This window comes from Malania oleifera, chromosome 3, assembly GCF_029873635.1.
Source record: "Malania oleifera isolate guangnan ecotype guangnan chromosome 3, ASM2987363v1, whole genome shotgun sequence".
Taxonomy (NCBI): Eukaryota; Viridiplantae; Streptophyta; class Magnoliopsida; order Santalales; family Ximeniaceae; genus Malania; species Malania oleifera.
In genome coordinates, this window is record NC_080419.1 from 98,497,969 (window position 1) to 98,511,064 (window position 13,096).

At 35.3% G+C, this 13,096-nt stretch overlaps 1 protein-coding gene across 15 annotated transcripts in view; it reads left to right on the plus strand.

The window, feature by feature from the left end:
- The first annotated feature begins 1,584 nt into the window (after positions 1-1,584).
- LOC131150781 (transcriptional corepressor LEUNIG) overlaps positions 1,585-13,096 on the plus strand; it is a 74,780-nt gene continuing 63,268 nt past the window's right edge. For 2 of the 15 annotated variants that reach the window (XM_058101732.1, XM_058101737.1), the window contains exons 1-7: positions 1,954-2,339; positions 2,763-2,860; positions 2,969-3,078; positions 4,573-5,010; positions 5,088-5,176; positions 5,654-5,732; positions 5,862-5,937. In XM_058101732.1, coding sequence (XP_057957715.1) covers positions 2,308-2,339; positions 2,763-2,860; positions 2,969-3,078; positions 4,573-5,010; positions 5,088-5,176; positions 5,654-5,732; positions 5,862-5,937 — 922 coding nt within the window. In that variant the 5' untranslated portion in view covers positions 1,954-2,307. Of the gene's footprint in view, positions 2,340-2,762; positions 2,861-2,968; positions 3,079-4,572; positions 5,011-5,087; positions 5,177-5,650; positions 5,733-5,861; positions 5,938-13,096 lie in introns of all 15 variants that reach the window. The other 13 variants (XM_058101730.1, XM_058101727.1, XM_058101725.1 and 10 more) reach the window with 13 other exon arrangements.

Below are 13,096 nucleotides of genomic sequence, written 5' to 3' on the forward strand. Positions count from 1 at the left end.
TTTTAGATCGACCGATCTTCAAGTGTTCAAAATCTTGTTTTTCAAAGGATCTAAAAATTGGAAAACAAGATATTACATAGAATCAATGATCTTACAGAAAAACACTTCTGTATTGATATTAACTTAATGACCATTTTTGTTATTTTATTATTATTGTACTTTAATCGTATATATATTTTTGGGTCATCCCATAACCTATAATGTGAACATTATAAAACATAACTGCTTTTTTAAAAGTTAACTTTGAACCTATATAAAAATTTAAGAAGTTTTATTTTAAACATTTGGACCCCACTTTTAAATTTTTTAAAATTTCAACTGAGCTAACAATGTACCTAATTCATATGGGACGTACCTTATACATATATAAATAAAATAAATAAACACGTGTCATGATATGTCCTTATTAGATGTATCGGGTATTTGTATATGTTTTTTAACGGAACAAGCTCATTTAAATACACGTGAACACAAAATTGTTAACTTGTACGTAATTAGATATCGTGTGTTATGGACGTAATATTAACCCACCTTATTTGAATAGCATGATTTTGACTAAAAAGGAAGCTTAAACATAATCTCAAACTTTGTGTAATAACTTTATTATATATTCTTCCAAAAGGTTAAAAATAATAATAAAAAAACTTCTAACATCCCTACTTTTAGTAGTTTTTTTACTTCTTATGACGATGTAATGGTCTTTTTTTATACAAATTGTTTTTGTTTGATAATTTTTTTAAAAAATTAATTTTTATATGTTGGTTAATAAGTATATTAATAAGATTATTTAAATTAAAATTAAGTAAATCCAATATCAAACTTGAGACCCCGTTTATATTTTAAGGAATAAAATTTATGAAAAAAATTGAATATTTTTAAGATTTTACAAAAAAATATAGATATATTTTGAGATTTATGAAGTCCTAAAAAATTCCCCTAACTTTTGATCTTTGGATCACTTATAAATTTTTGTTTTTTTGGGCATACTTAAAAGAATTCTTTAAAACTTTTGAAACCTCAAAAAAAATTTGCATTTTTTTTTCTCAAATTCTAAGAGAGGTTTATATTTTTTTTAAATCAAATTTAAGGGGATGTGACCATATGCTTAGAGATGTTTTCAATTTGAATTTTTACTGAATTTGGATAAAATATAATATTTAAAATTTATTTAAATTAAAATTTTAAATTCATAAACTTGAGTTCGAAAGGATGAATTTAAAATTTAAAATTTAAATTTAAGTGGATTTAAATAATTTTAATATAATTTTATATTACGTTTTATTTAAATTTTCTATAAATTTAAATTCTTGGCCTTCGAACCTTTAATTAGGGTAAAACTGAGGCAGATGGCGGGGGCCCCATCCCCTAGGGTCAAATTAGTCATTTTATTCGTAATGAATATCGAATAAAGGCGAGGCTAGGGGAGCCGAATGCAAAATAAAAAGCACAAGGATTATGGGCGAATTACAAATACAGCAAAACATAAGTACCACAATGAAAAGGTACTAGGATGTTCGGAAAGCCAAACAAAAGTACAAAAAACTCCACCCTTCCATAAAGACTGCACACAGCTTTTTGGGGTATATTGAAGAGTAAACATATGGGGAAATCCCAGTAAAAGAGGCGTCAGGTACTTTGTCTCATCCTGAAAATTTGACAAGAAGAGAAGGGCTGTTTTGTGATTTCACCGCAGAAAGACTGCAAACCTGAAATCTACAACCCACCAAAGAAAAACCACAGAAAATGGAGAAGAGAGAAAAAAGGGGTCGCTAAAAGACGCAAAGGAGAGAAAAGGGTTTGGGGGTGTATACTCACTCCTGTAGGGATATCTCTATCCGTCTTTCCCATTTATTTATTAATTCATTTATGATCAATTAATGCTGGTAAATGATGCTAATTTTTTTTGTGTGTGTTTCTCATTGGCCACTGAGCTAGCCACAGTTGTTTTGCTTCTATTCCCTCAATTCTCTCTCCCTCTCTGTAATTTTCTGCCTCTCTCCTGGAATTTTTAGGACACCCATTTCTCCAAACAAAAATCTCTTTGCTTTTCGTCTATTGCTTTGTTTTATTGGTTAGTTTTGTTTGTCTTCCCCAAGTGCATCTCTCTCTCTCTCTCTCTCTCTCTCTCTCTCTAACTCTGGAGTCGTCTTCTATAACTTCATGTAACAAAAATAATCTGTTCTTTTCTATGGGTTGATTATCTTCGGAGCAGAAGGGAAGTAGCCGCGACCATTGCCTTTGAATCTGGCCGAAGGAGTATTCTAACAGTACCATTCACCGTTCGTTTGAAGTCTTGGATTGAAGACCATGTCTCAGACCAACTGGGAAGCTGATAAAATGTATGCCTTTTTCGCATTACTGATTAGTTATTCTTCCTGCTTTGATTTTCTCTCTGGGATTTTCTCTTGCTCGTCTTCCCCGGCATTTTCTCGATGCCCGTGTTAGATTTGGAGAGGGAGAGATCTTGGGGTTCATGCTTTCTGAATTTTTCTAGGTTAAAATTTGTGTAACGGCTGATTTTGGTTTGTGGGTTGCCGAATTTTTAGGTTTAAAGTGTAGGATTTGGGAATCTGAGGATGTGTTTTATTTAGTGTTGATGTCTTAGTTATTATTGAGGCATTTTTATTATATTGTTGTCCTGAGCTTTGTGCTTGTGCTGCTAAGCCTGCTATGGCTGTTTTAGCTGTTGTTCGAGGTAAAGTTCCAATTTTTTCCCCTCCTGCTGACTGGTGCAATTTGCTTTTTGTGCCTTTGATTAACAGGTTAGATGTGTACATCCATGATTATTTAGTGAAGAGGGACTTGAAGGCTTCTGCTCAGGCATTTCAAGCTGAAGGAAAAGTATCTTCAGACCCTGTTGGTGAGTTTTTTCAGGAATTATAAATTAAAACAGAAGAAAAACCTTTTGGGTTCTTAGATTTTCATGTTTATATGTGAATGATTTTAAATTGGGACATTTTATTTTCAGCTATCGATGCTCCTGGTGGTTTTCTTTTTGAATGGTGGTCGGTTTTCTGGGATATATTTATTGCCAGGACTAATGAAAAGCACTCAGAAGTTGCTGCATCCTACATTGAGGTTGGTTTGAGATTCGGGAATGTTTATCTGTATTGATATTCTTGGTTGTTTCTCTCTAGATGGTTACTGGCTTAGGTGACAATGCTAAAGGATGCTAAGGGGGGAAACGGCTGCTTCTTTGTTATTTTTCTTTTTCAAAGGAGGATAGCGTTTCACTTTCAGGAGATGTCCAATTATAAGGAATTTTCATGCATCCTTCGTGAATTATTTACTGCAATTTTCTTCTCAAGAAATTCATGTTTCTTGGTTCACTTTTTTTTTTCTATAAAAGTTAGGCAAACTAAACTATGCCAATATCTTGTTTGGGAATTTATTGTTAATATTTGAACTCTGTTTCGATTGTTATTATATTCTCTGTATACAAGAATGAGGGACTGATAAAGATGGAAACTAGAATGTGTTAAGAAGATCAAAGGGGCACTCTATTTTTAGTAGTGGTTTCTGCTCTTATGAGAAATTTTATTGCCTCACCACCTGCAACAGGCTTTCAGTCTTTGTGCGTGTTTGTGGGTGCATGTATTAGAGCAAGAAAGAGAAGAAAATAAAGCAAAAACTTCCTGTCTCTGTAATTATGCAATTCTGGTCATTTTTTCCAACCCCTTTCTAGCATATCAACGATTAAGTTAATGATGAAATGGCACTTGAAGAAAAAACACCATTTGCACCTCCTTTTATCTGTTGCATTTATTTTAATAAATTAGTTCCTTATTTTCTATTTATCATGTTTATAAAGTCTCTAGGAATTTCCTTGATTTTTTACTATCTGCCCTCCATTGTTCTGTTATTCTAAACATTCATTCTTAGTTCCTTGTAGCATGGGTTGAAGCCTACATTCATATCCATGGCACTTACTGTGCCAACTTCTTGGTATTCAGTGGCTCATAAAACTGGCTTCCAGTGGATGTGCATCTCATGGACAATGTTTTGGTTAAATGGGATTGACCCTGCTTGGCCAAGATGCTTCAATTTTCTCCTAAAACTATAAAGCTAGCTAACCATTCAAGCATTCAAAAATTTCTCGTGGCTCCTTTTACATAGCTGTGCAGTGTGCATTCACAGAATGATGATGTAGACGCACCATTTTGTTCCACAATGCCTTTGGATTAAGGCCAAGTTCACAGGCTATGGTAGCGTTTGAGTCAAGGGAAAATTGTAGCTAAGGTCAACAAAATGCTATGTGTCACTAGCCAAATAGTTTCTTTTTTAAGCTCTTAACAAATCTTAAACTTTGGCTTTTGAATTTCATTCCATAAAGCACTTTCCCTGATAGGAATCTACAGCTACAGAAGCATGAACTTGTGCTCTTCACCTCAATTTAGTCTTCTTTTTTTATATAAAAAATTTAATTAATTGTTGAATATGCACACATGTGCACATATGTTCAAAGAATTTCTTGTAGAAGCTCAAGGCCCTGCTAGATGTTTCTTGTTAGTCATATTTTTAATTTTTTCCTGTACCCATGGAACTTATAGAATACGGATTTGAGAATTTTAGACTCAGTTAATTAAAGCAAGAGAGCAGCAGCAACAACAACAGCAACCCCAGCAGCCACAGCATCAGCAGCAGCAGCAGCAGCAGCAGCAGCAGCAGCAGCAACTGCAGATGCAGCAGCTATTACTGCAAAGGCATGCACAGCAGCAGCAGCAGCAGCAGCAGCAGCAGCAGCAGCAGCAGCATCAGCAGCAGCAGCAACAGCAGCAGCAGCAGCAGCAGCAGCAGCAGCAACAGCAGCAGCAGCAGTCACAACAGCAGCAGCCGCAGCAGCGAAGAGATGGTGCTCACCTCTTGAATGGCACTGCCAACGGTCTTGTCGGGAATGACCCTCTTTTGCGACAAAACCCTGGAACTGCTACTGCCTTGGCTGCAAAGATGTATGAGGAAAGATTGAAACTGCCGCTCCAAAGGGATTCTTTGGATGATGCAACTATGAAGGTATTTGGTCTGAAGCAGGGTTTTGACAGGCATGACATTTTTCCAGTTTTTAACTATTTTGAGAAATTATTTCACAGCAAAGATTCAGTGAGAATGTGGGCCAGCTTCTGGATTCAAATCATGCTTCAATATTGAAGTCAGCTGCAGCCGCTGGCCAGCCTTCAGGGTGCTTTTCTATGCTTATTCGATCTTTATTATTTCTTTCATTTAATTATATGAAGCATTTTAGCACACTGGGAAGAGACTTTTTTTCCACTATTATTGTAAAAAATATATTAGCATAAGAGTTTAGTTTGTTTTGCATTCTATGCATTTGGTACAAGCGCTCTGTTCGTTTGTTTGTTTTTTTCTTTTTTCTTTTTTTTTTTTCTGGTGGAGACAGGTAAGCACTTTGTTGCTTGCATGGAATCATCTGCAGGGTTTCAGTAAATGAGAATGAGACTTAACAAAATTTTGCCTCAATAATTTTTCACAATGGCTTGCGTAATTACTAGTGCCAATCTTAATTTGTGTCTCAAATGCCATTGAAAATGGAACCGTAAAATATCCAGTTATGCATTAAACAGTTTTAGCAAAATGTGGCACTTGATGCCTAGTTGTAGCATCAATGTGTAATTTATTTGCATTGAATTCCTTATAGCAGGCAAGTGCTGCATGGTACAGCCAGTGGTATGTCTCCACAAGTTCAAGCTCGAAATCAGCAACTTCCAGGGTCCACGCAGGTATGTAAAATATCATACAGTAACATTTTTGCTTTTCTCATTCTATATTGAATTAACTATTTCACCGTGATATTATTTTTTCTCGTTCTCTTATCCTTTTCCACATTTCCAACTTACCTGTGGAAACAGGACATAAAAACAGAGATGAATCCAGTGCTGAACCCCAGAGCTGCGGGTCCTGAAGGGCCATTGATAGGAATTCCTGGTATTTATTTTTTAAAATTTAAAAAACTAATACCATCTTGTGCCCAACTTGTGCCATTCTTTGTGACGTGCATAATGGTTGTTTATCTGGGATTTTTTCTAGGATGACTTGTTACATGATTTAGGTTGTTAGGAGGAGGAAAAAGAAAGGGTTAATGTAAGGAGAATGAAATGGAGTGCTCATTTCACTCTGGCAGAGCTGGCTTTCATATAATATTAAGATACTTATTATATTTATGAAAACACCCTTATGACTAGCAACATGGCAAATAACCCCATACTGTAGTTAATTAGCAGTGAAGCCCTTCACCAACCAACACCTTTATTTAACCTCCAAATGTTCCCCCCAAGGTGGGGGCATATGTGTTTCCGTTGCACAGCTTGCTACACAGGCAAGAAAAAATGTTCCCTCCTAAGAGATTTGGTGGAGACAGAGACATTAGTGAGTTGCTCTAAAAACTTAACAGAGGGGGTGTATAAATCTTCTTTTATATTGCTACATCGTCTTCATTGGGCTTTACCCTTTTATGGAAGTTCTACATTACTAGCAATGAAGATTTTTTTCTTAGCAAGTACTAGCAACGAAGATGGCAACCTGATGAATGATGATCATAATACATTATTATGCTGATGGCAGGGAAAAGCTGAATTCCTGCATTTGAACCACATCAACTCACAGGCTGTGTGTGCCATAGCTCTGTACTTCTGCACTTAGTGATGAATGATTTTTTATTTTTTTATTTTTTTTTGGGGCAAGTACCGGCAATGAAGATGGTTACTTACATTGTTTTCTGCCCTTAAGTGCTGAAGTATTAGGTAAATTGGAGGACCTAATCCCAAGGGATAAGTCTCTCTCTCTATTTATAATATATTAATTTATGTCAAGTACATAACAATGAACTTATGACCATAATACCATTACTCACATGTGCTTACTAACATAGAAATAACACATAGTAATAATGATAAATGACTTCAGCTGGAGCATAGATATCATATGCTCCTTGGCCCTAGCTTGTTACAAATGGGTTTAGCACAAGCATCCCCCAAAGCTTCAGTGAATAAATCATCAAGTTGGAGTTTAGACTTCACATGAGCTGTTGTAATGTGCTTTTGTGCAAGTTTCTCTCGAATAAAACATGTTTTTTAGCTGAACTAGTTCACATGTAGTTGGGTCGAGGGCTCAATACTCTGTCTTATCACTTGATTTTCCTACATGTTTTGTTTCTTACTGTGCTAGGATACCAAGTTACCACCAACAAAAGACAATACATGGATCTTCTTTCGAAAGGTGACCCGACCCAATATGCATTTGTATATCCCTAAATATAAGTGTGATTGTGATCTTGATGTAAGAGACTTCTCCAAGATGCACCTTTCAAGTATCTCAAGACTTAAAATATGAATGATTGCGTCTTGACTTGTTCTCAGAGAATCAAGAAATTGGCTCACAACACTTGTTTCCAAAGATATATTTGATCGAGTAATTGTGAGATAGTTCAACTTTCCAACTAGTGTTTGGTGTCGTTCATGGTCAGCCAACAAATCACCCATATTTTGACACTTGCTTGCTGTTAGGATCCAACGATTTATGCATAAGTTTGAACATTTGAAAAATAGTATCAATGAAAATTGAAACGTAGTACTATTTGAACATCCACAAAGGAATGTCTTTTGCCTGAAAAGTAGAACATTTGAAAAATACTATATGTTAAAGCTTGATATAATATTGTTGGCCCACAACTTAACAGCTTAAGCTTTTAGGTGAAGTGTTAAACTAACATGGTATTAGAACAAGTTACTTGGAGATTGTGGAGTCTTGTTGCCCATGTTTATTGTTTATTTGTTAAGTATTATCTTATTTCCTATAATGGGTGTTGTTTATCGTTTATTTATTTCTCCACGTGCTGTTGGGCTGCATGTGTGGAGTGTTAAAACCTGATATACATTGTTGTAACAACTTTAAACTATTATGTTCCCTATGATAGGTGTTATTTATCGTGTGTTTATCTCTCCACATGCTGTCGTATGTGCAGGGTAGTGTTAAAGCTTGATATACATTGTTGGCCCACAACCTAATAGCTTACGATGTTAAGTTGTAATCTAACACAGTCAATGAAAATTCTATATTCCCTTTCTAAATTCAATGACGATCTTCTCAATTTGCATTTAAAATTCTCTTTAATTGAGTTATTTGACTACTATGATAGGCCATGGGTAAAAGGAGCTGGTGAAGTACTATTCTTAGCTCCTGCTTTTGCTGAATGGGGTGTGTTTTGATTTAGGGTAAAAGGAGCCGGCGATATTCTCCAGTCCTACTCTGAATTTAAGGGTTGTGCCTTGACCTAAATGCAAAACTGTAGAAGCGGCTTGCAAGGACTTATTCTTGGCTCATACTCTTCTTGATCTAATGGTTAAGATATGGATTAGTACTAGTCACATATCCTAGGTTGAATAGAGGACAGGATAGCCCATTGTAGAGAAGAGATTTAGGAAAAGATTTTAATTTTAATTTATTTGATTTATTTTTTTTCCCACTTCTTTATTTTAGATGAATATGTTCTCTTGATTTGAGGAAAGTATTATCCATACTTGTATGTGTCGTAAGCACATTAAGGTTTGGATTTTATGGGATTGGACTTATTGAGCTTGAGTTTGGGTTTTACCTATTTATAGTGCATTTGCATTAATTTATATTAAAGCCTAGGATTGTCATCACCGCTGTTCTTACACCATCACTCCACTGTGTCTTTGAATTGATTTAATTCCTTTTGCATGGCTATCATCCAGAATTCATCATTTTTGGCTTTAACAAAAATTTTAGGTTCAATTTTGAAACTGAAAGCGCTATTGCTATGAAATTGTCAAGTTTGAATGCTTGAATTTAAATTTCCCTTATTTGATCCAAGGGGTGGTTTGGTATGTTTTTTATCAAAACAAGAAGTTTTGCATTCCCTAGAATGTTGTTTTCAATTTCTTTGAATCTGAAGGGTTAATTTTGAAATCTCTTTCTGATCATTGAGGATCGACCAACTTTGCTTGTATCTTTGGTCCAACTTACCCCAACTTATTTAAACATTTCTATGCCAATTTATAAATCACTAGTTCTGATTCCAATCCATCACTAAAAAGCCTTGTGAAAGGCACGGCATTAGAGTTGTCTTTAGACAACTTGTCTAGTCTAATGTCATTACCAAGTGCTGGCATTAACTTTTTTAATTGCCCATAAGGGCAAGAAAGCTTTAAAAAGGCTCTTTGGTGATTCCTATGCTAAGCTAGATACTTCTCAACCTTCTTTCGAGAATTGGGTGCTGCATCATATAATCGTCCGCATTCTCCAATCCTGTAAGGGGGTATTCGACAATGCTCTAAGACACTGAATTGTTATGTCTTCTTTCCTTGCTTAAACATCGACTTCTGAACTTCCCTAATTTTATTCTATCTCGTATGATCGGGGTGACCTAGAGGAAGGGACTTGCCCTACCCTACTGTTGTGTCTTATCTCAATTGTTCATTAGAGCTGGGGTTGATCTTTGTGGAGAAGACTCTTTTCCAACCCTCAAATCATATTCCAATGAGGTTTATCAAAACCGAGAAAGGGTGGAAAAAAGAAAGACGAAATCCTCAAGGGGGAGTCTCTCTACTCCTTCTACCTCATCAGTACCCTCATTTTCAAATCCTCCTGCCCCTCCTCGCTACTCAGCCTATCCCCTTATAATTTGATTACCCTTCCTTGGCAATTGATCCCACATATTCTTACTCATATTGAACAAATCAAAGCTAGAATGTTTGTTGTTGATCGTAAACAGCATTCTCTTTCCTTCTAGCTGGGCTGTGTTGAGTCTAAGTGGGGAGATGTCCAGAGATATTGTTTGCGAATCATGGAAAGTGAGGAGTTCATCATCCAACAACAAGAGGAGTTGTTATCCCTGCTCTGACTGCAACTTCTATCTTGTGAATTTAAAGATTCTGGTTTAAAACAAGTTGTTCGTAACAAACAATTTGCATGCGGTTTTGGTTTTTGTTTTTGTTTTTATTTTTGCTACATCCCTCCTTTTTGTTGATGACAAAAAGGGGGAGAGGTCTTGGACTCTTGGTGTTGATGCTACTTTTTGTGATACTTGATATTGTTGTTTGATAAGGTTGTTATGATATTATTTGGTAATGTGGTTTTCATAATACTTGATATATTTAGTTTTTGCTTTTGATAATGTGTCGTGTTATCTATATATTGCTGTAGTCTGTAGACTATTGCTAAATTTGTTGAGATGAATATTGAGTGCATCTATTGGATGATGATTGTCCTTCTCCACAATTTTTGATTGATGGCATAAACTTAGAGGGAGCATTTCAAAGGTTTTATTAAGTTGTTTTGTCATCACGAAAAAGGGGAGATTGTTGAAACATGTTGAAATATTAACTATGTGTGCCTGTTTAATTTTAATATATTTGATGTAGTTTAAGTTTTGATGATTTTCAAAACACATTCATATATATCTTGGATTAGCTTTTGTCAAAATTTACATGTTATGTACTTACTATTAGATGACTTGTTAGATTTACCATAAGACGATTTATCAGGCATCTTCTGCATGGCTGTAAGTTATTTATGTACTGAATTTTGCTTGAATACTGGATACTTGCATTTTGAACTTGTCTTACATCTCATTTGTTGCATAAATATATTACACTTATGGGGCATAGTTGACTTTGATCTCAATTTCAAGTGTTGACTTTTTTAATATTTGGATTTTGAGTTTTCGAGTCAATTTTGGAGGATTTAATTATTATTGTGAAATCAATTATTGCGCTAAAGATTTCACATATATTTCTTGAATGGCAGATTATTTAAATTTGGGTTGTTGGTTGATTCAATCACAATTTAAATTCGGAATCTTTTGGAAAATAATTTGAATTTATAAAATTTCAAATTGAATAATAGTCTTCTTACAAGAATGATCGCCACAAGCTAAGCCAAAAAGCCTAATTTGAGTTGTCTTACAGAAGGAACATAGACACGAACACAAACACAAGAAAGAACATCCAAGCATATTGAGAATTTATTCAAAGAGAGAGCACTTGAGTTTTTCATGAGACAAGTCCTTAAACACTGGGTGTCTTTTACTTTGTTCTTTTCTAGAGGCTTTCCATGCTTAAGAAGCTTTGTATTATTGAGAAGAAAGTTGTGCTTTTATTTATTATATTTTCTCCTCTCAAAAGACTGAAAACAGTTTACTTTCACTAGTCAATTGAGCTTGTCTAAGAACTCATCTTTTGGGTTGACTAAGTAAAAGCCTGAGATTTCTGAATTTTGATTGTTGTCTTATTGTTATCTTATATGTCTTTTGACAAGATTGGATTAGGTGATCCGAGGGCACTATAGTCCGTATTGTGATTGGCTTGTTTAAGCCATGGGTGGTTAGGTTAGCCAAATTGGGTTGTTACCCGAAAGTGTTTGTTGGCTTGTGGTCGTTTTGGGTTGTGTATCTGATGAGTTTGGACTTTGGACAAGGTGTGTCCAAGGCAGTTTGCTCAGTTTGTTGTAATATTGTTTTGTTGTGTTACCTGCCAATTTTTAAGATTCCATTGAGAGAAGTATGAGAGATTTCTTGTGGTCTGGAGTTGGGGGTCACAGGGATCATTTGGTGAGTTGGGATGTGTTGTGCAGGTCAATATTGGAGGTTTGGTTTGGTCTTGGAAAGTTGGTGTCAATATACACTGCTAAGCTGAATGGCTTTAACATAATCATTAGAAGCAAGTTTGGGTTGATTAAGAAGGGCGGGATACTATAGTTTTAGATGTTCATTGTAGAGTCTGTGGATAGCTATCTTTCAGAGTTATCCCTTATTCATTCCCCACACTACAATTGTGGTGGAAGGGTTTCTCAGATTCATTTTTGGGAACGATCTTTGGTTAGGGAATGTTGTTTTATCCACCTCTTATCCTTGTCTCTTCTGTTTGTGCTTTAGAGCAGAATACTGTTATTTCTTTTTCTGCTGTAGATTCGGGTGGTCTTTTGGCTTCTTTGGATTTTCATTTTAGAATACCTCTTAATGATAGGCAGTTGGCTGAGCTGTCCTCCTTGTTGATTTTGTTGAATAATTGTCATCTTCCTTTGGGAATGGATTCTCGTTCATGGTCCTTGGCTCATTTGTGGGTATATTATTGTAAATCATTTTTGGTGAGTTCTTGACCCATTCTAGTACTTCTTTTTCTCTTTATTAGCCTTTTATCTGGTTGGTCGTGCTTTATAGAATCAATACCAATAACTTGTTGCAGATTAGGAGACCATTGAAGGCAATTTCTCTAGGTTTTTGGGTGCTTCTTTATAAAAATTCAGAGACAGCATCTCATCTCTTTCTGCATTGTGATTTTAATTGGAGAGTGCGGAATAAGTCATTTGGTGTTTTGGGAGAAAGTTGGGGTTATCCATAATGGGTGGAGGAATTTTTGGCTATTTCGTTCGCGGGTTTTGTAAGGAGAAATTACAGGGCTGCATTAATGTGGCTTTTTTGCAGTATTGTGGGGGTTATGGTTGGAATGTAATGCACGAATCTTTTCGGTGAAGAAGTTGAATTAGTTACTGGTTTGGGAAAAGATTCATTGCATGGCATCCTTTTGGTTATTGGCATTTCATTGGAGAGAGCTTTTTGCATGTTCAGCAGGATGGGGCATAATCTGATGGTTAGTTTATAGGATATGTTTTTTGTTTGTTTACATTTTTTCTCTTTTGTCGTTTTCCTTTATTTTCTTTTTGGTTTGTCCCAGATTTTTATAGGGAGATGTCTTATTCTGCTTAAATTAAATTCTTAATCTATCAACGAAATTTCATCTTTTGCTATTAAAAAAAATATTGGAAATTTCAAGCAGTTTACTCTGGGAATGGATGTCGGTCAAGTTGACTGAGCCACTATAAACTTTGGTATTGTTGTGATTGTTTGATTGCATGGGTGAATTTTCTTTGCTTCTGCATTTTGTACTTGCTTAATAATTTTTTTTCAATTAATTATTGAGGAAATTTTTTGAACGCCCAATTCAACAACTCCCAATAACTTGAACAATGTAAGCCTATAAAAGAACCCCTATCTATTTGTTTTATTCAAAGACTGGGATTGAGAATTTAAGTTGTTGGGCATTGGTTCTACATCACCTCCACACTT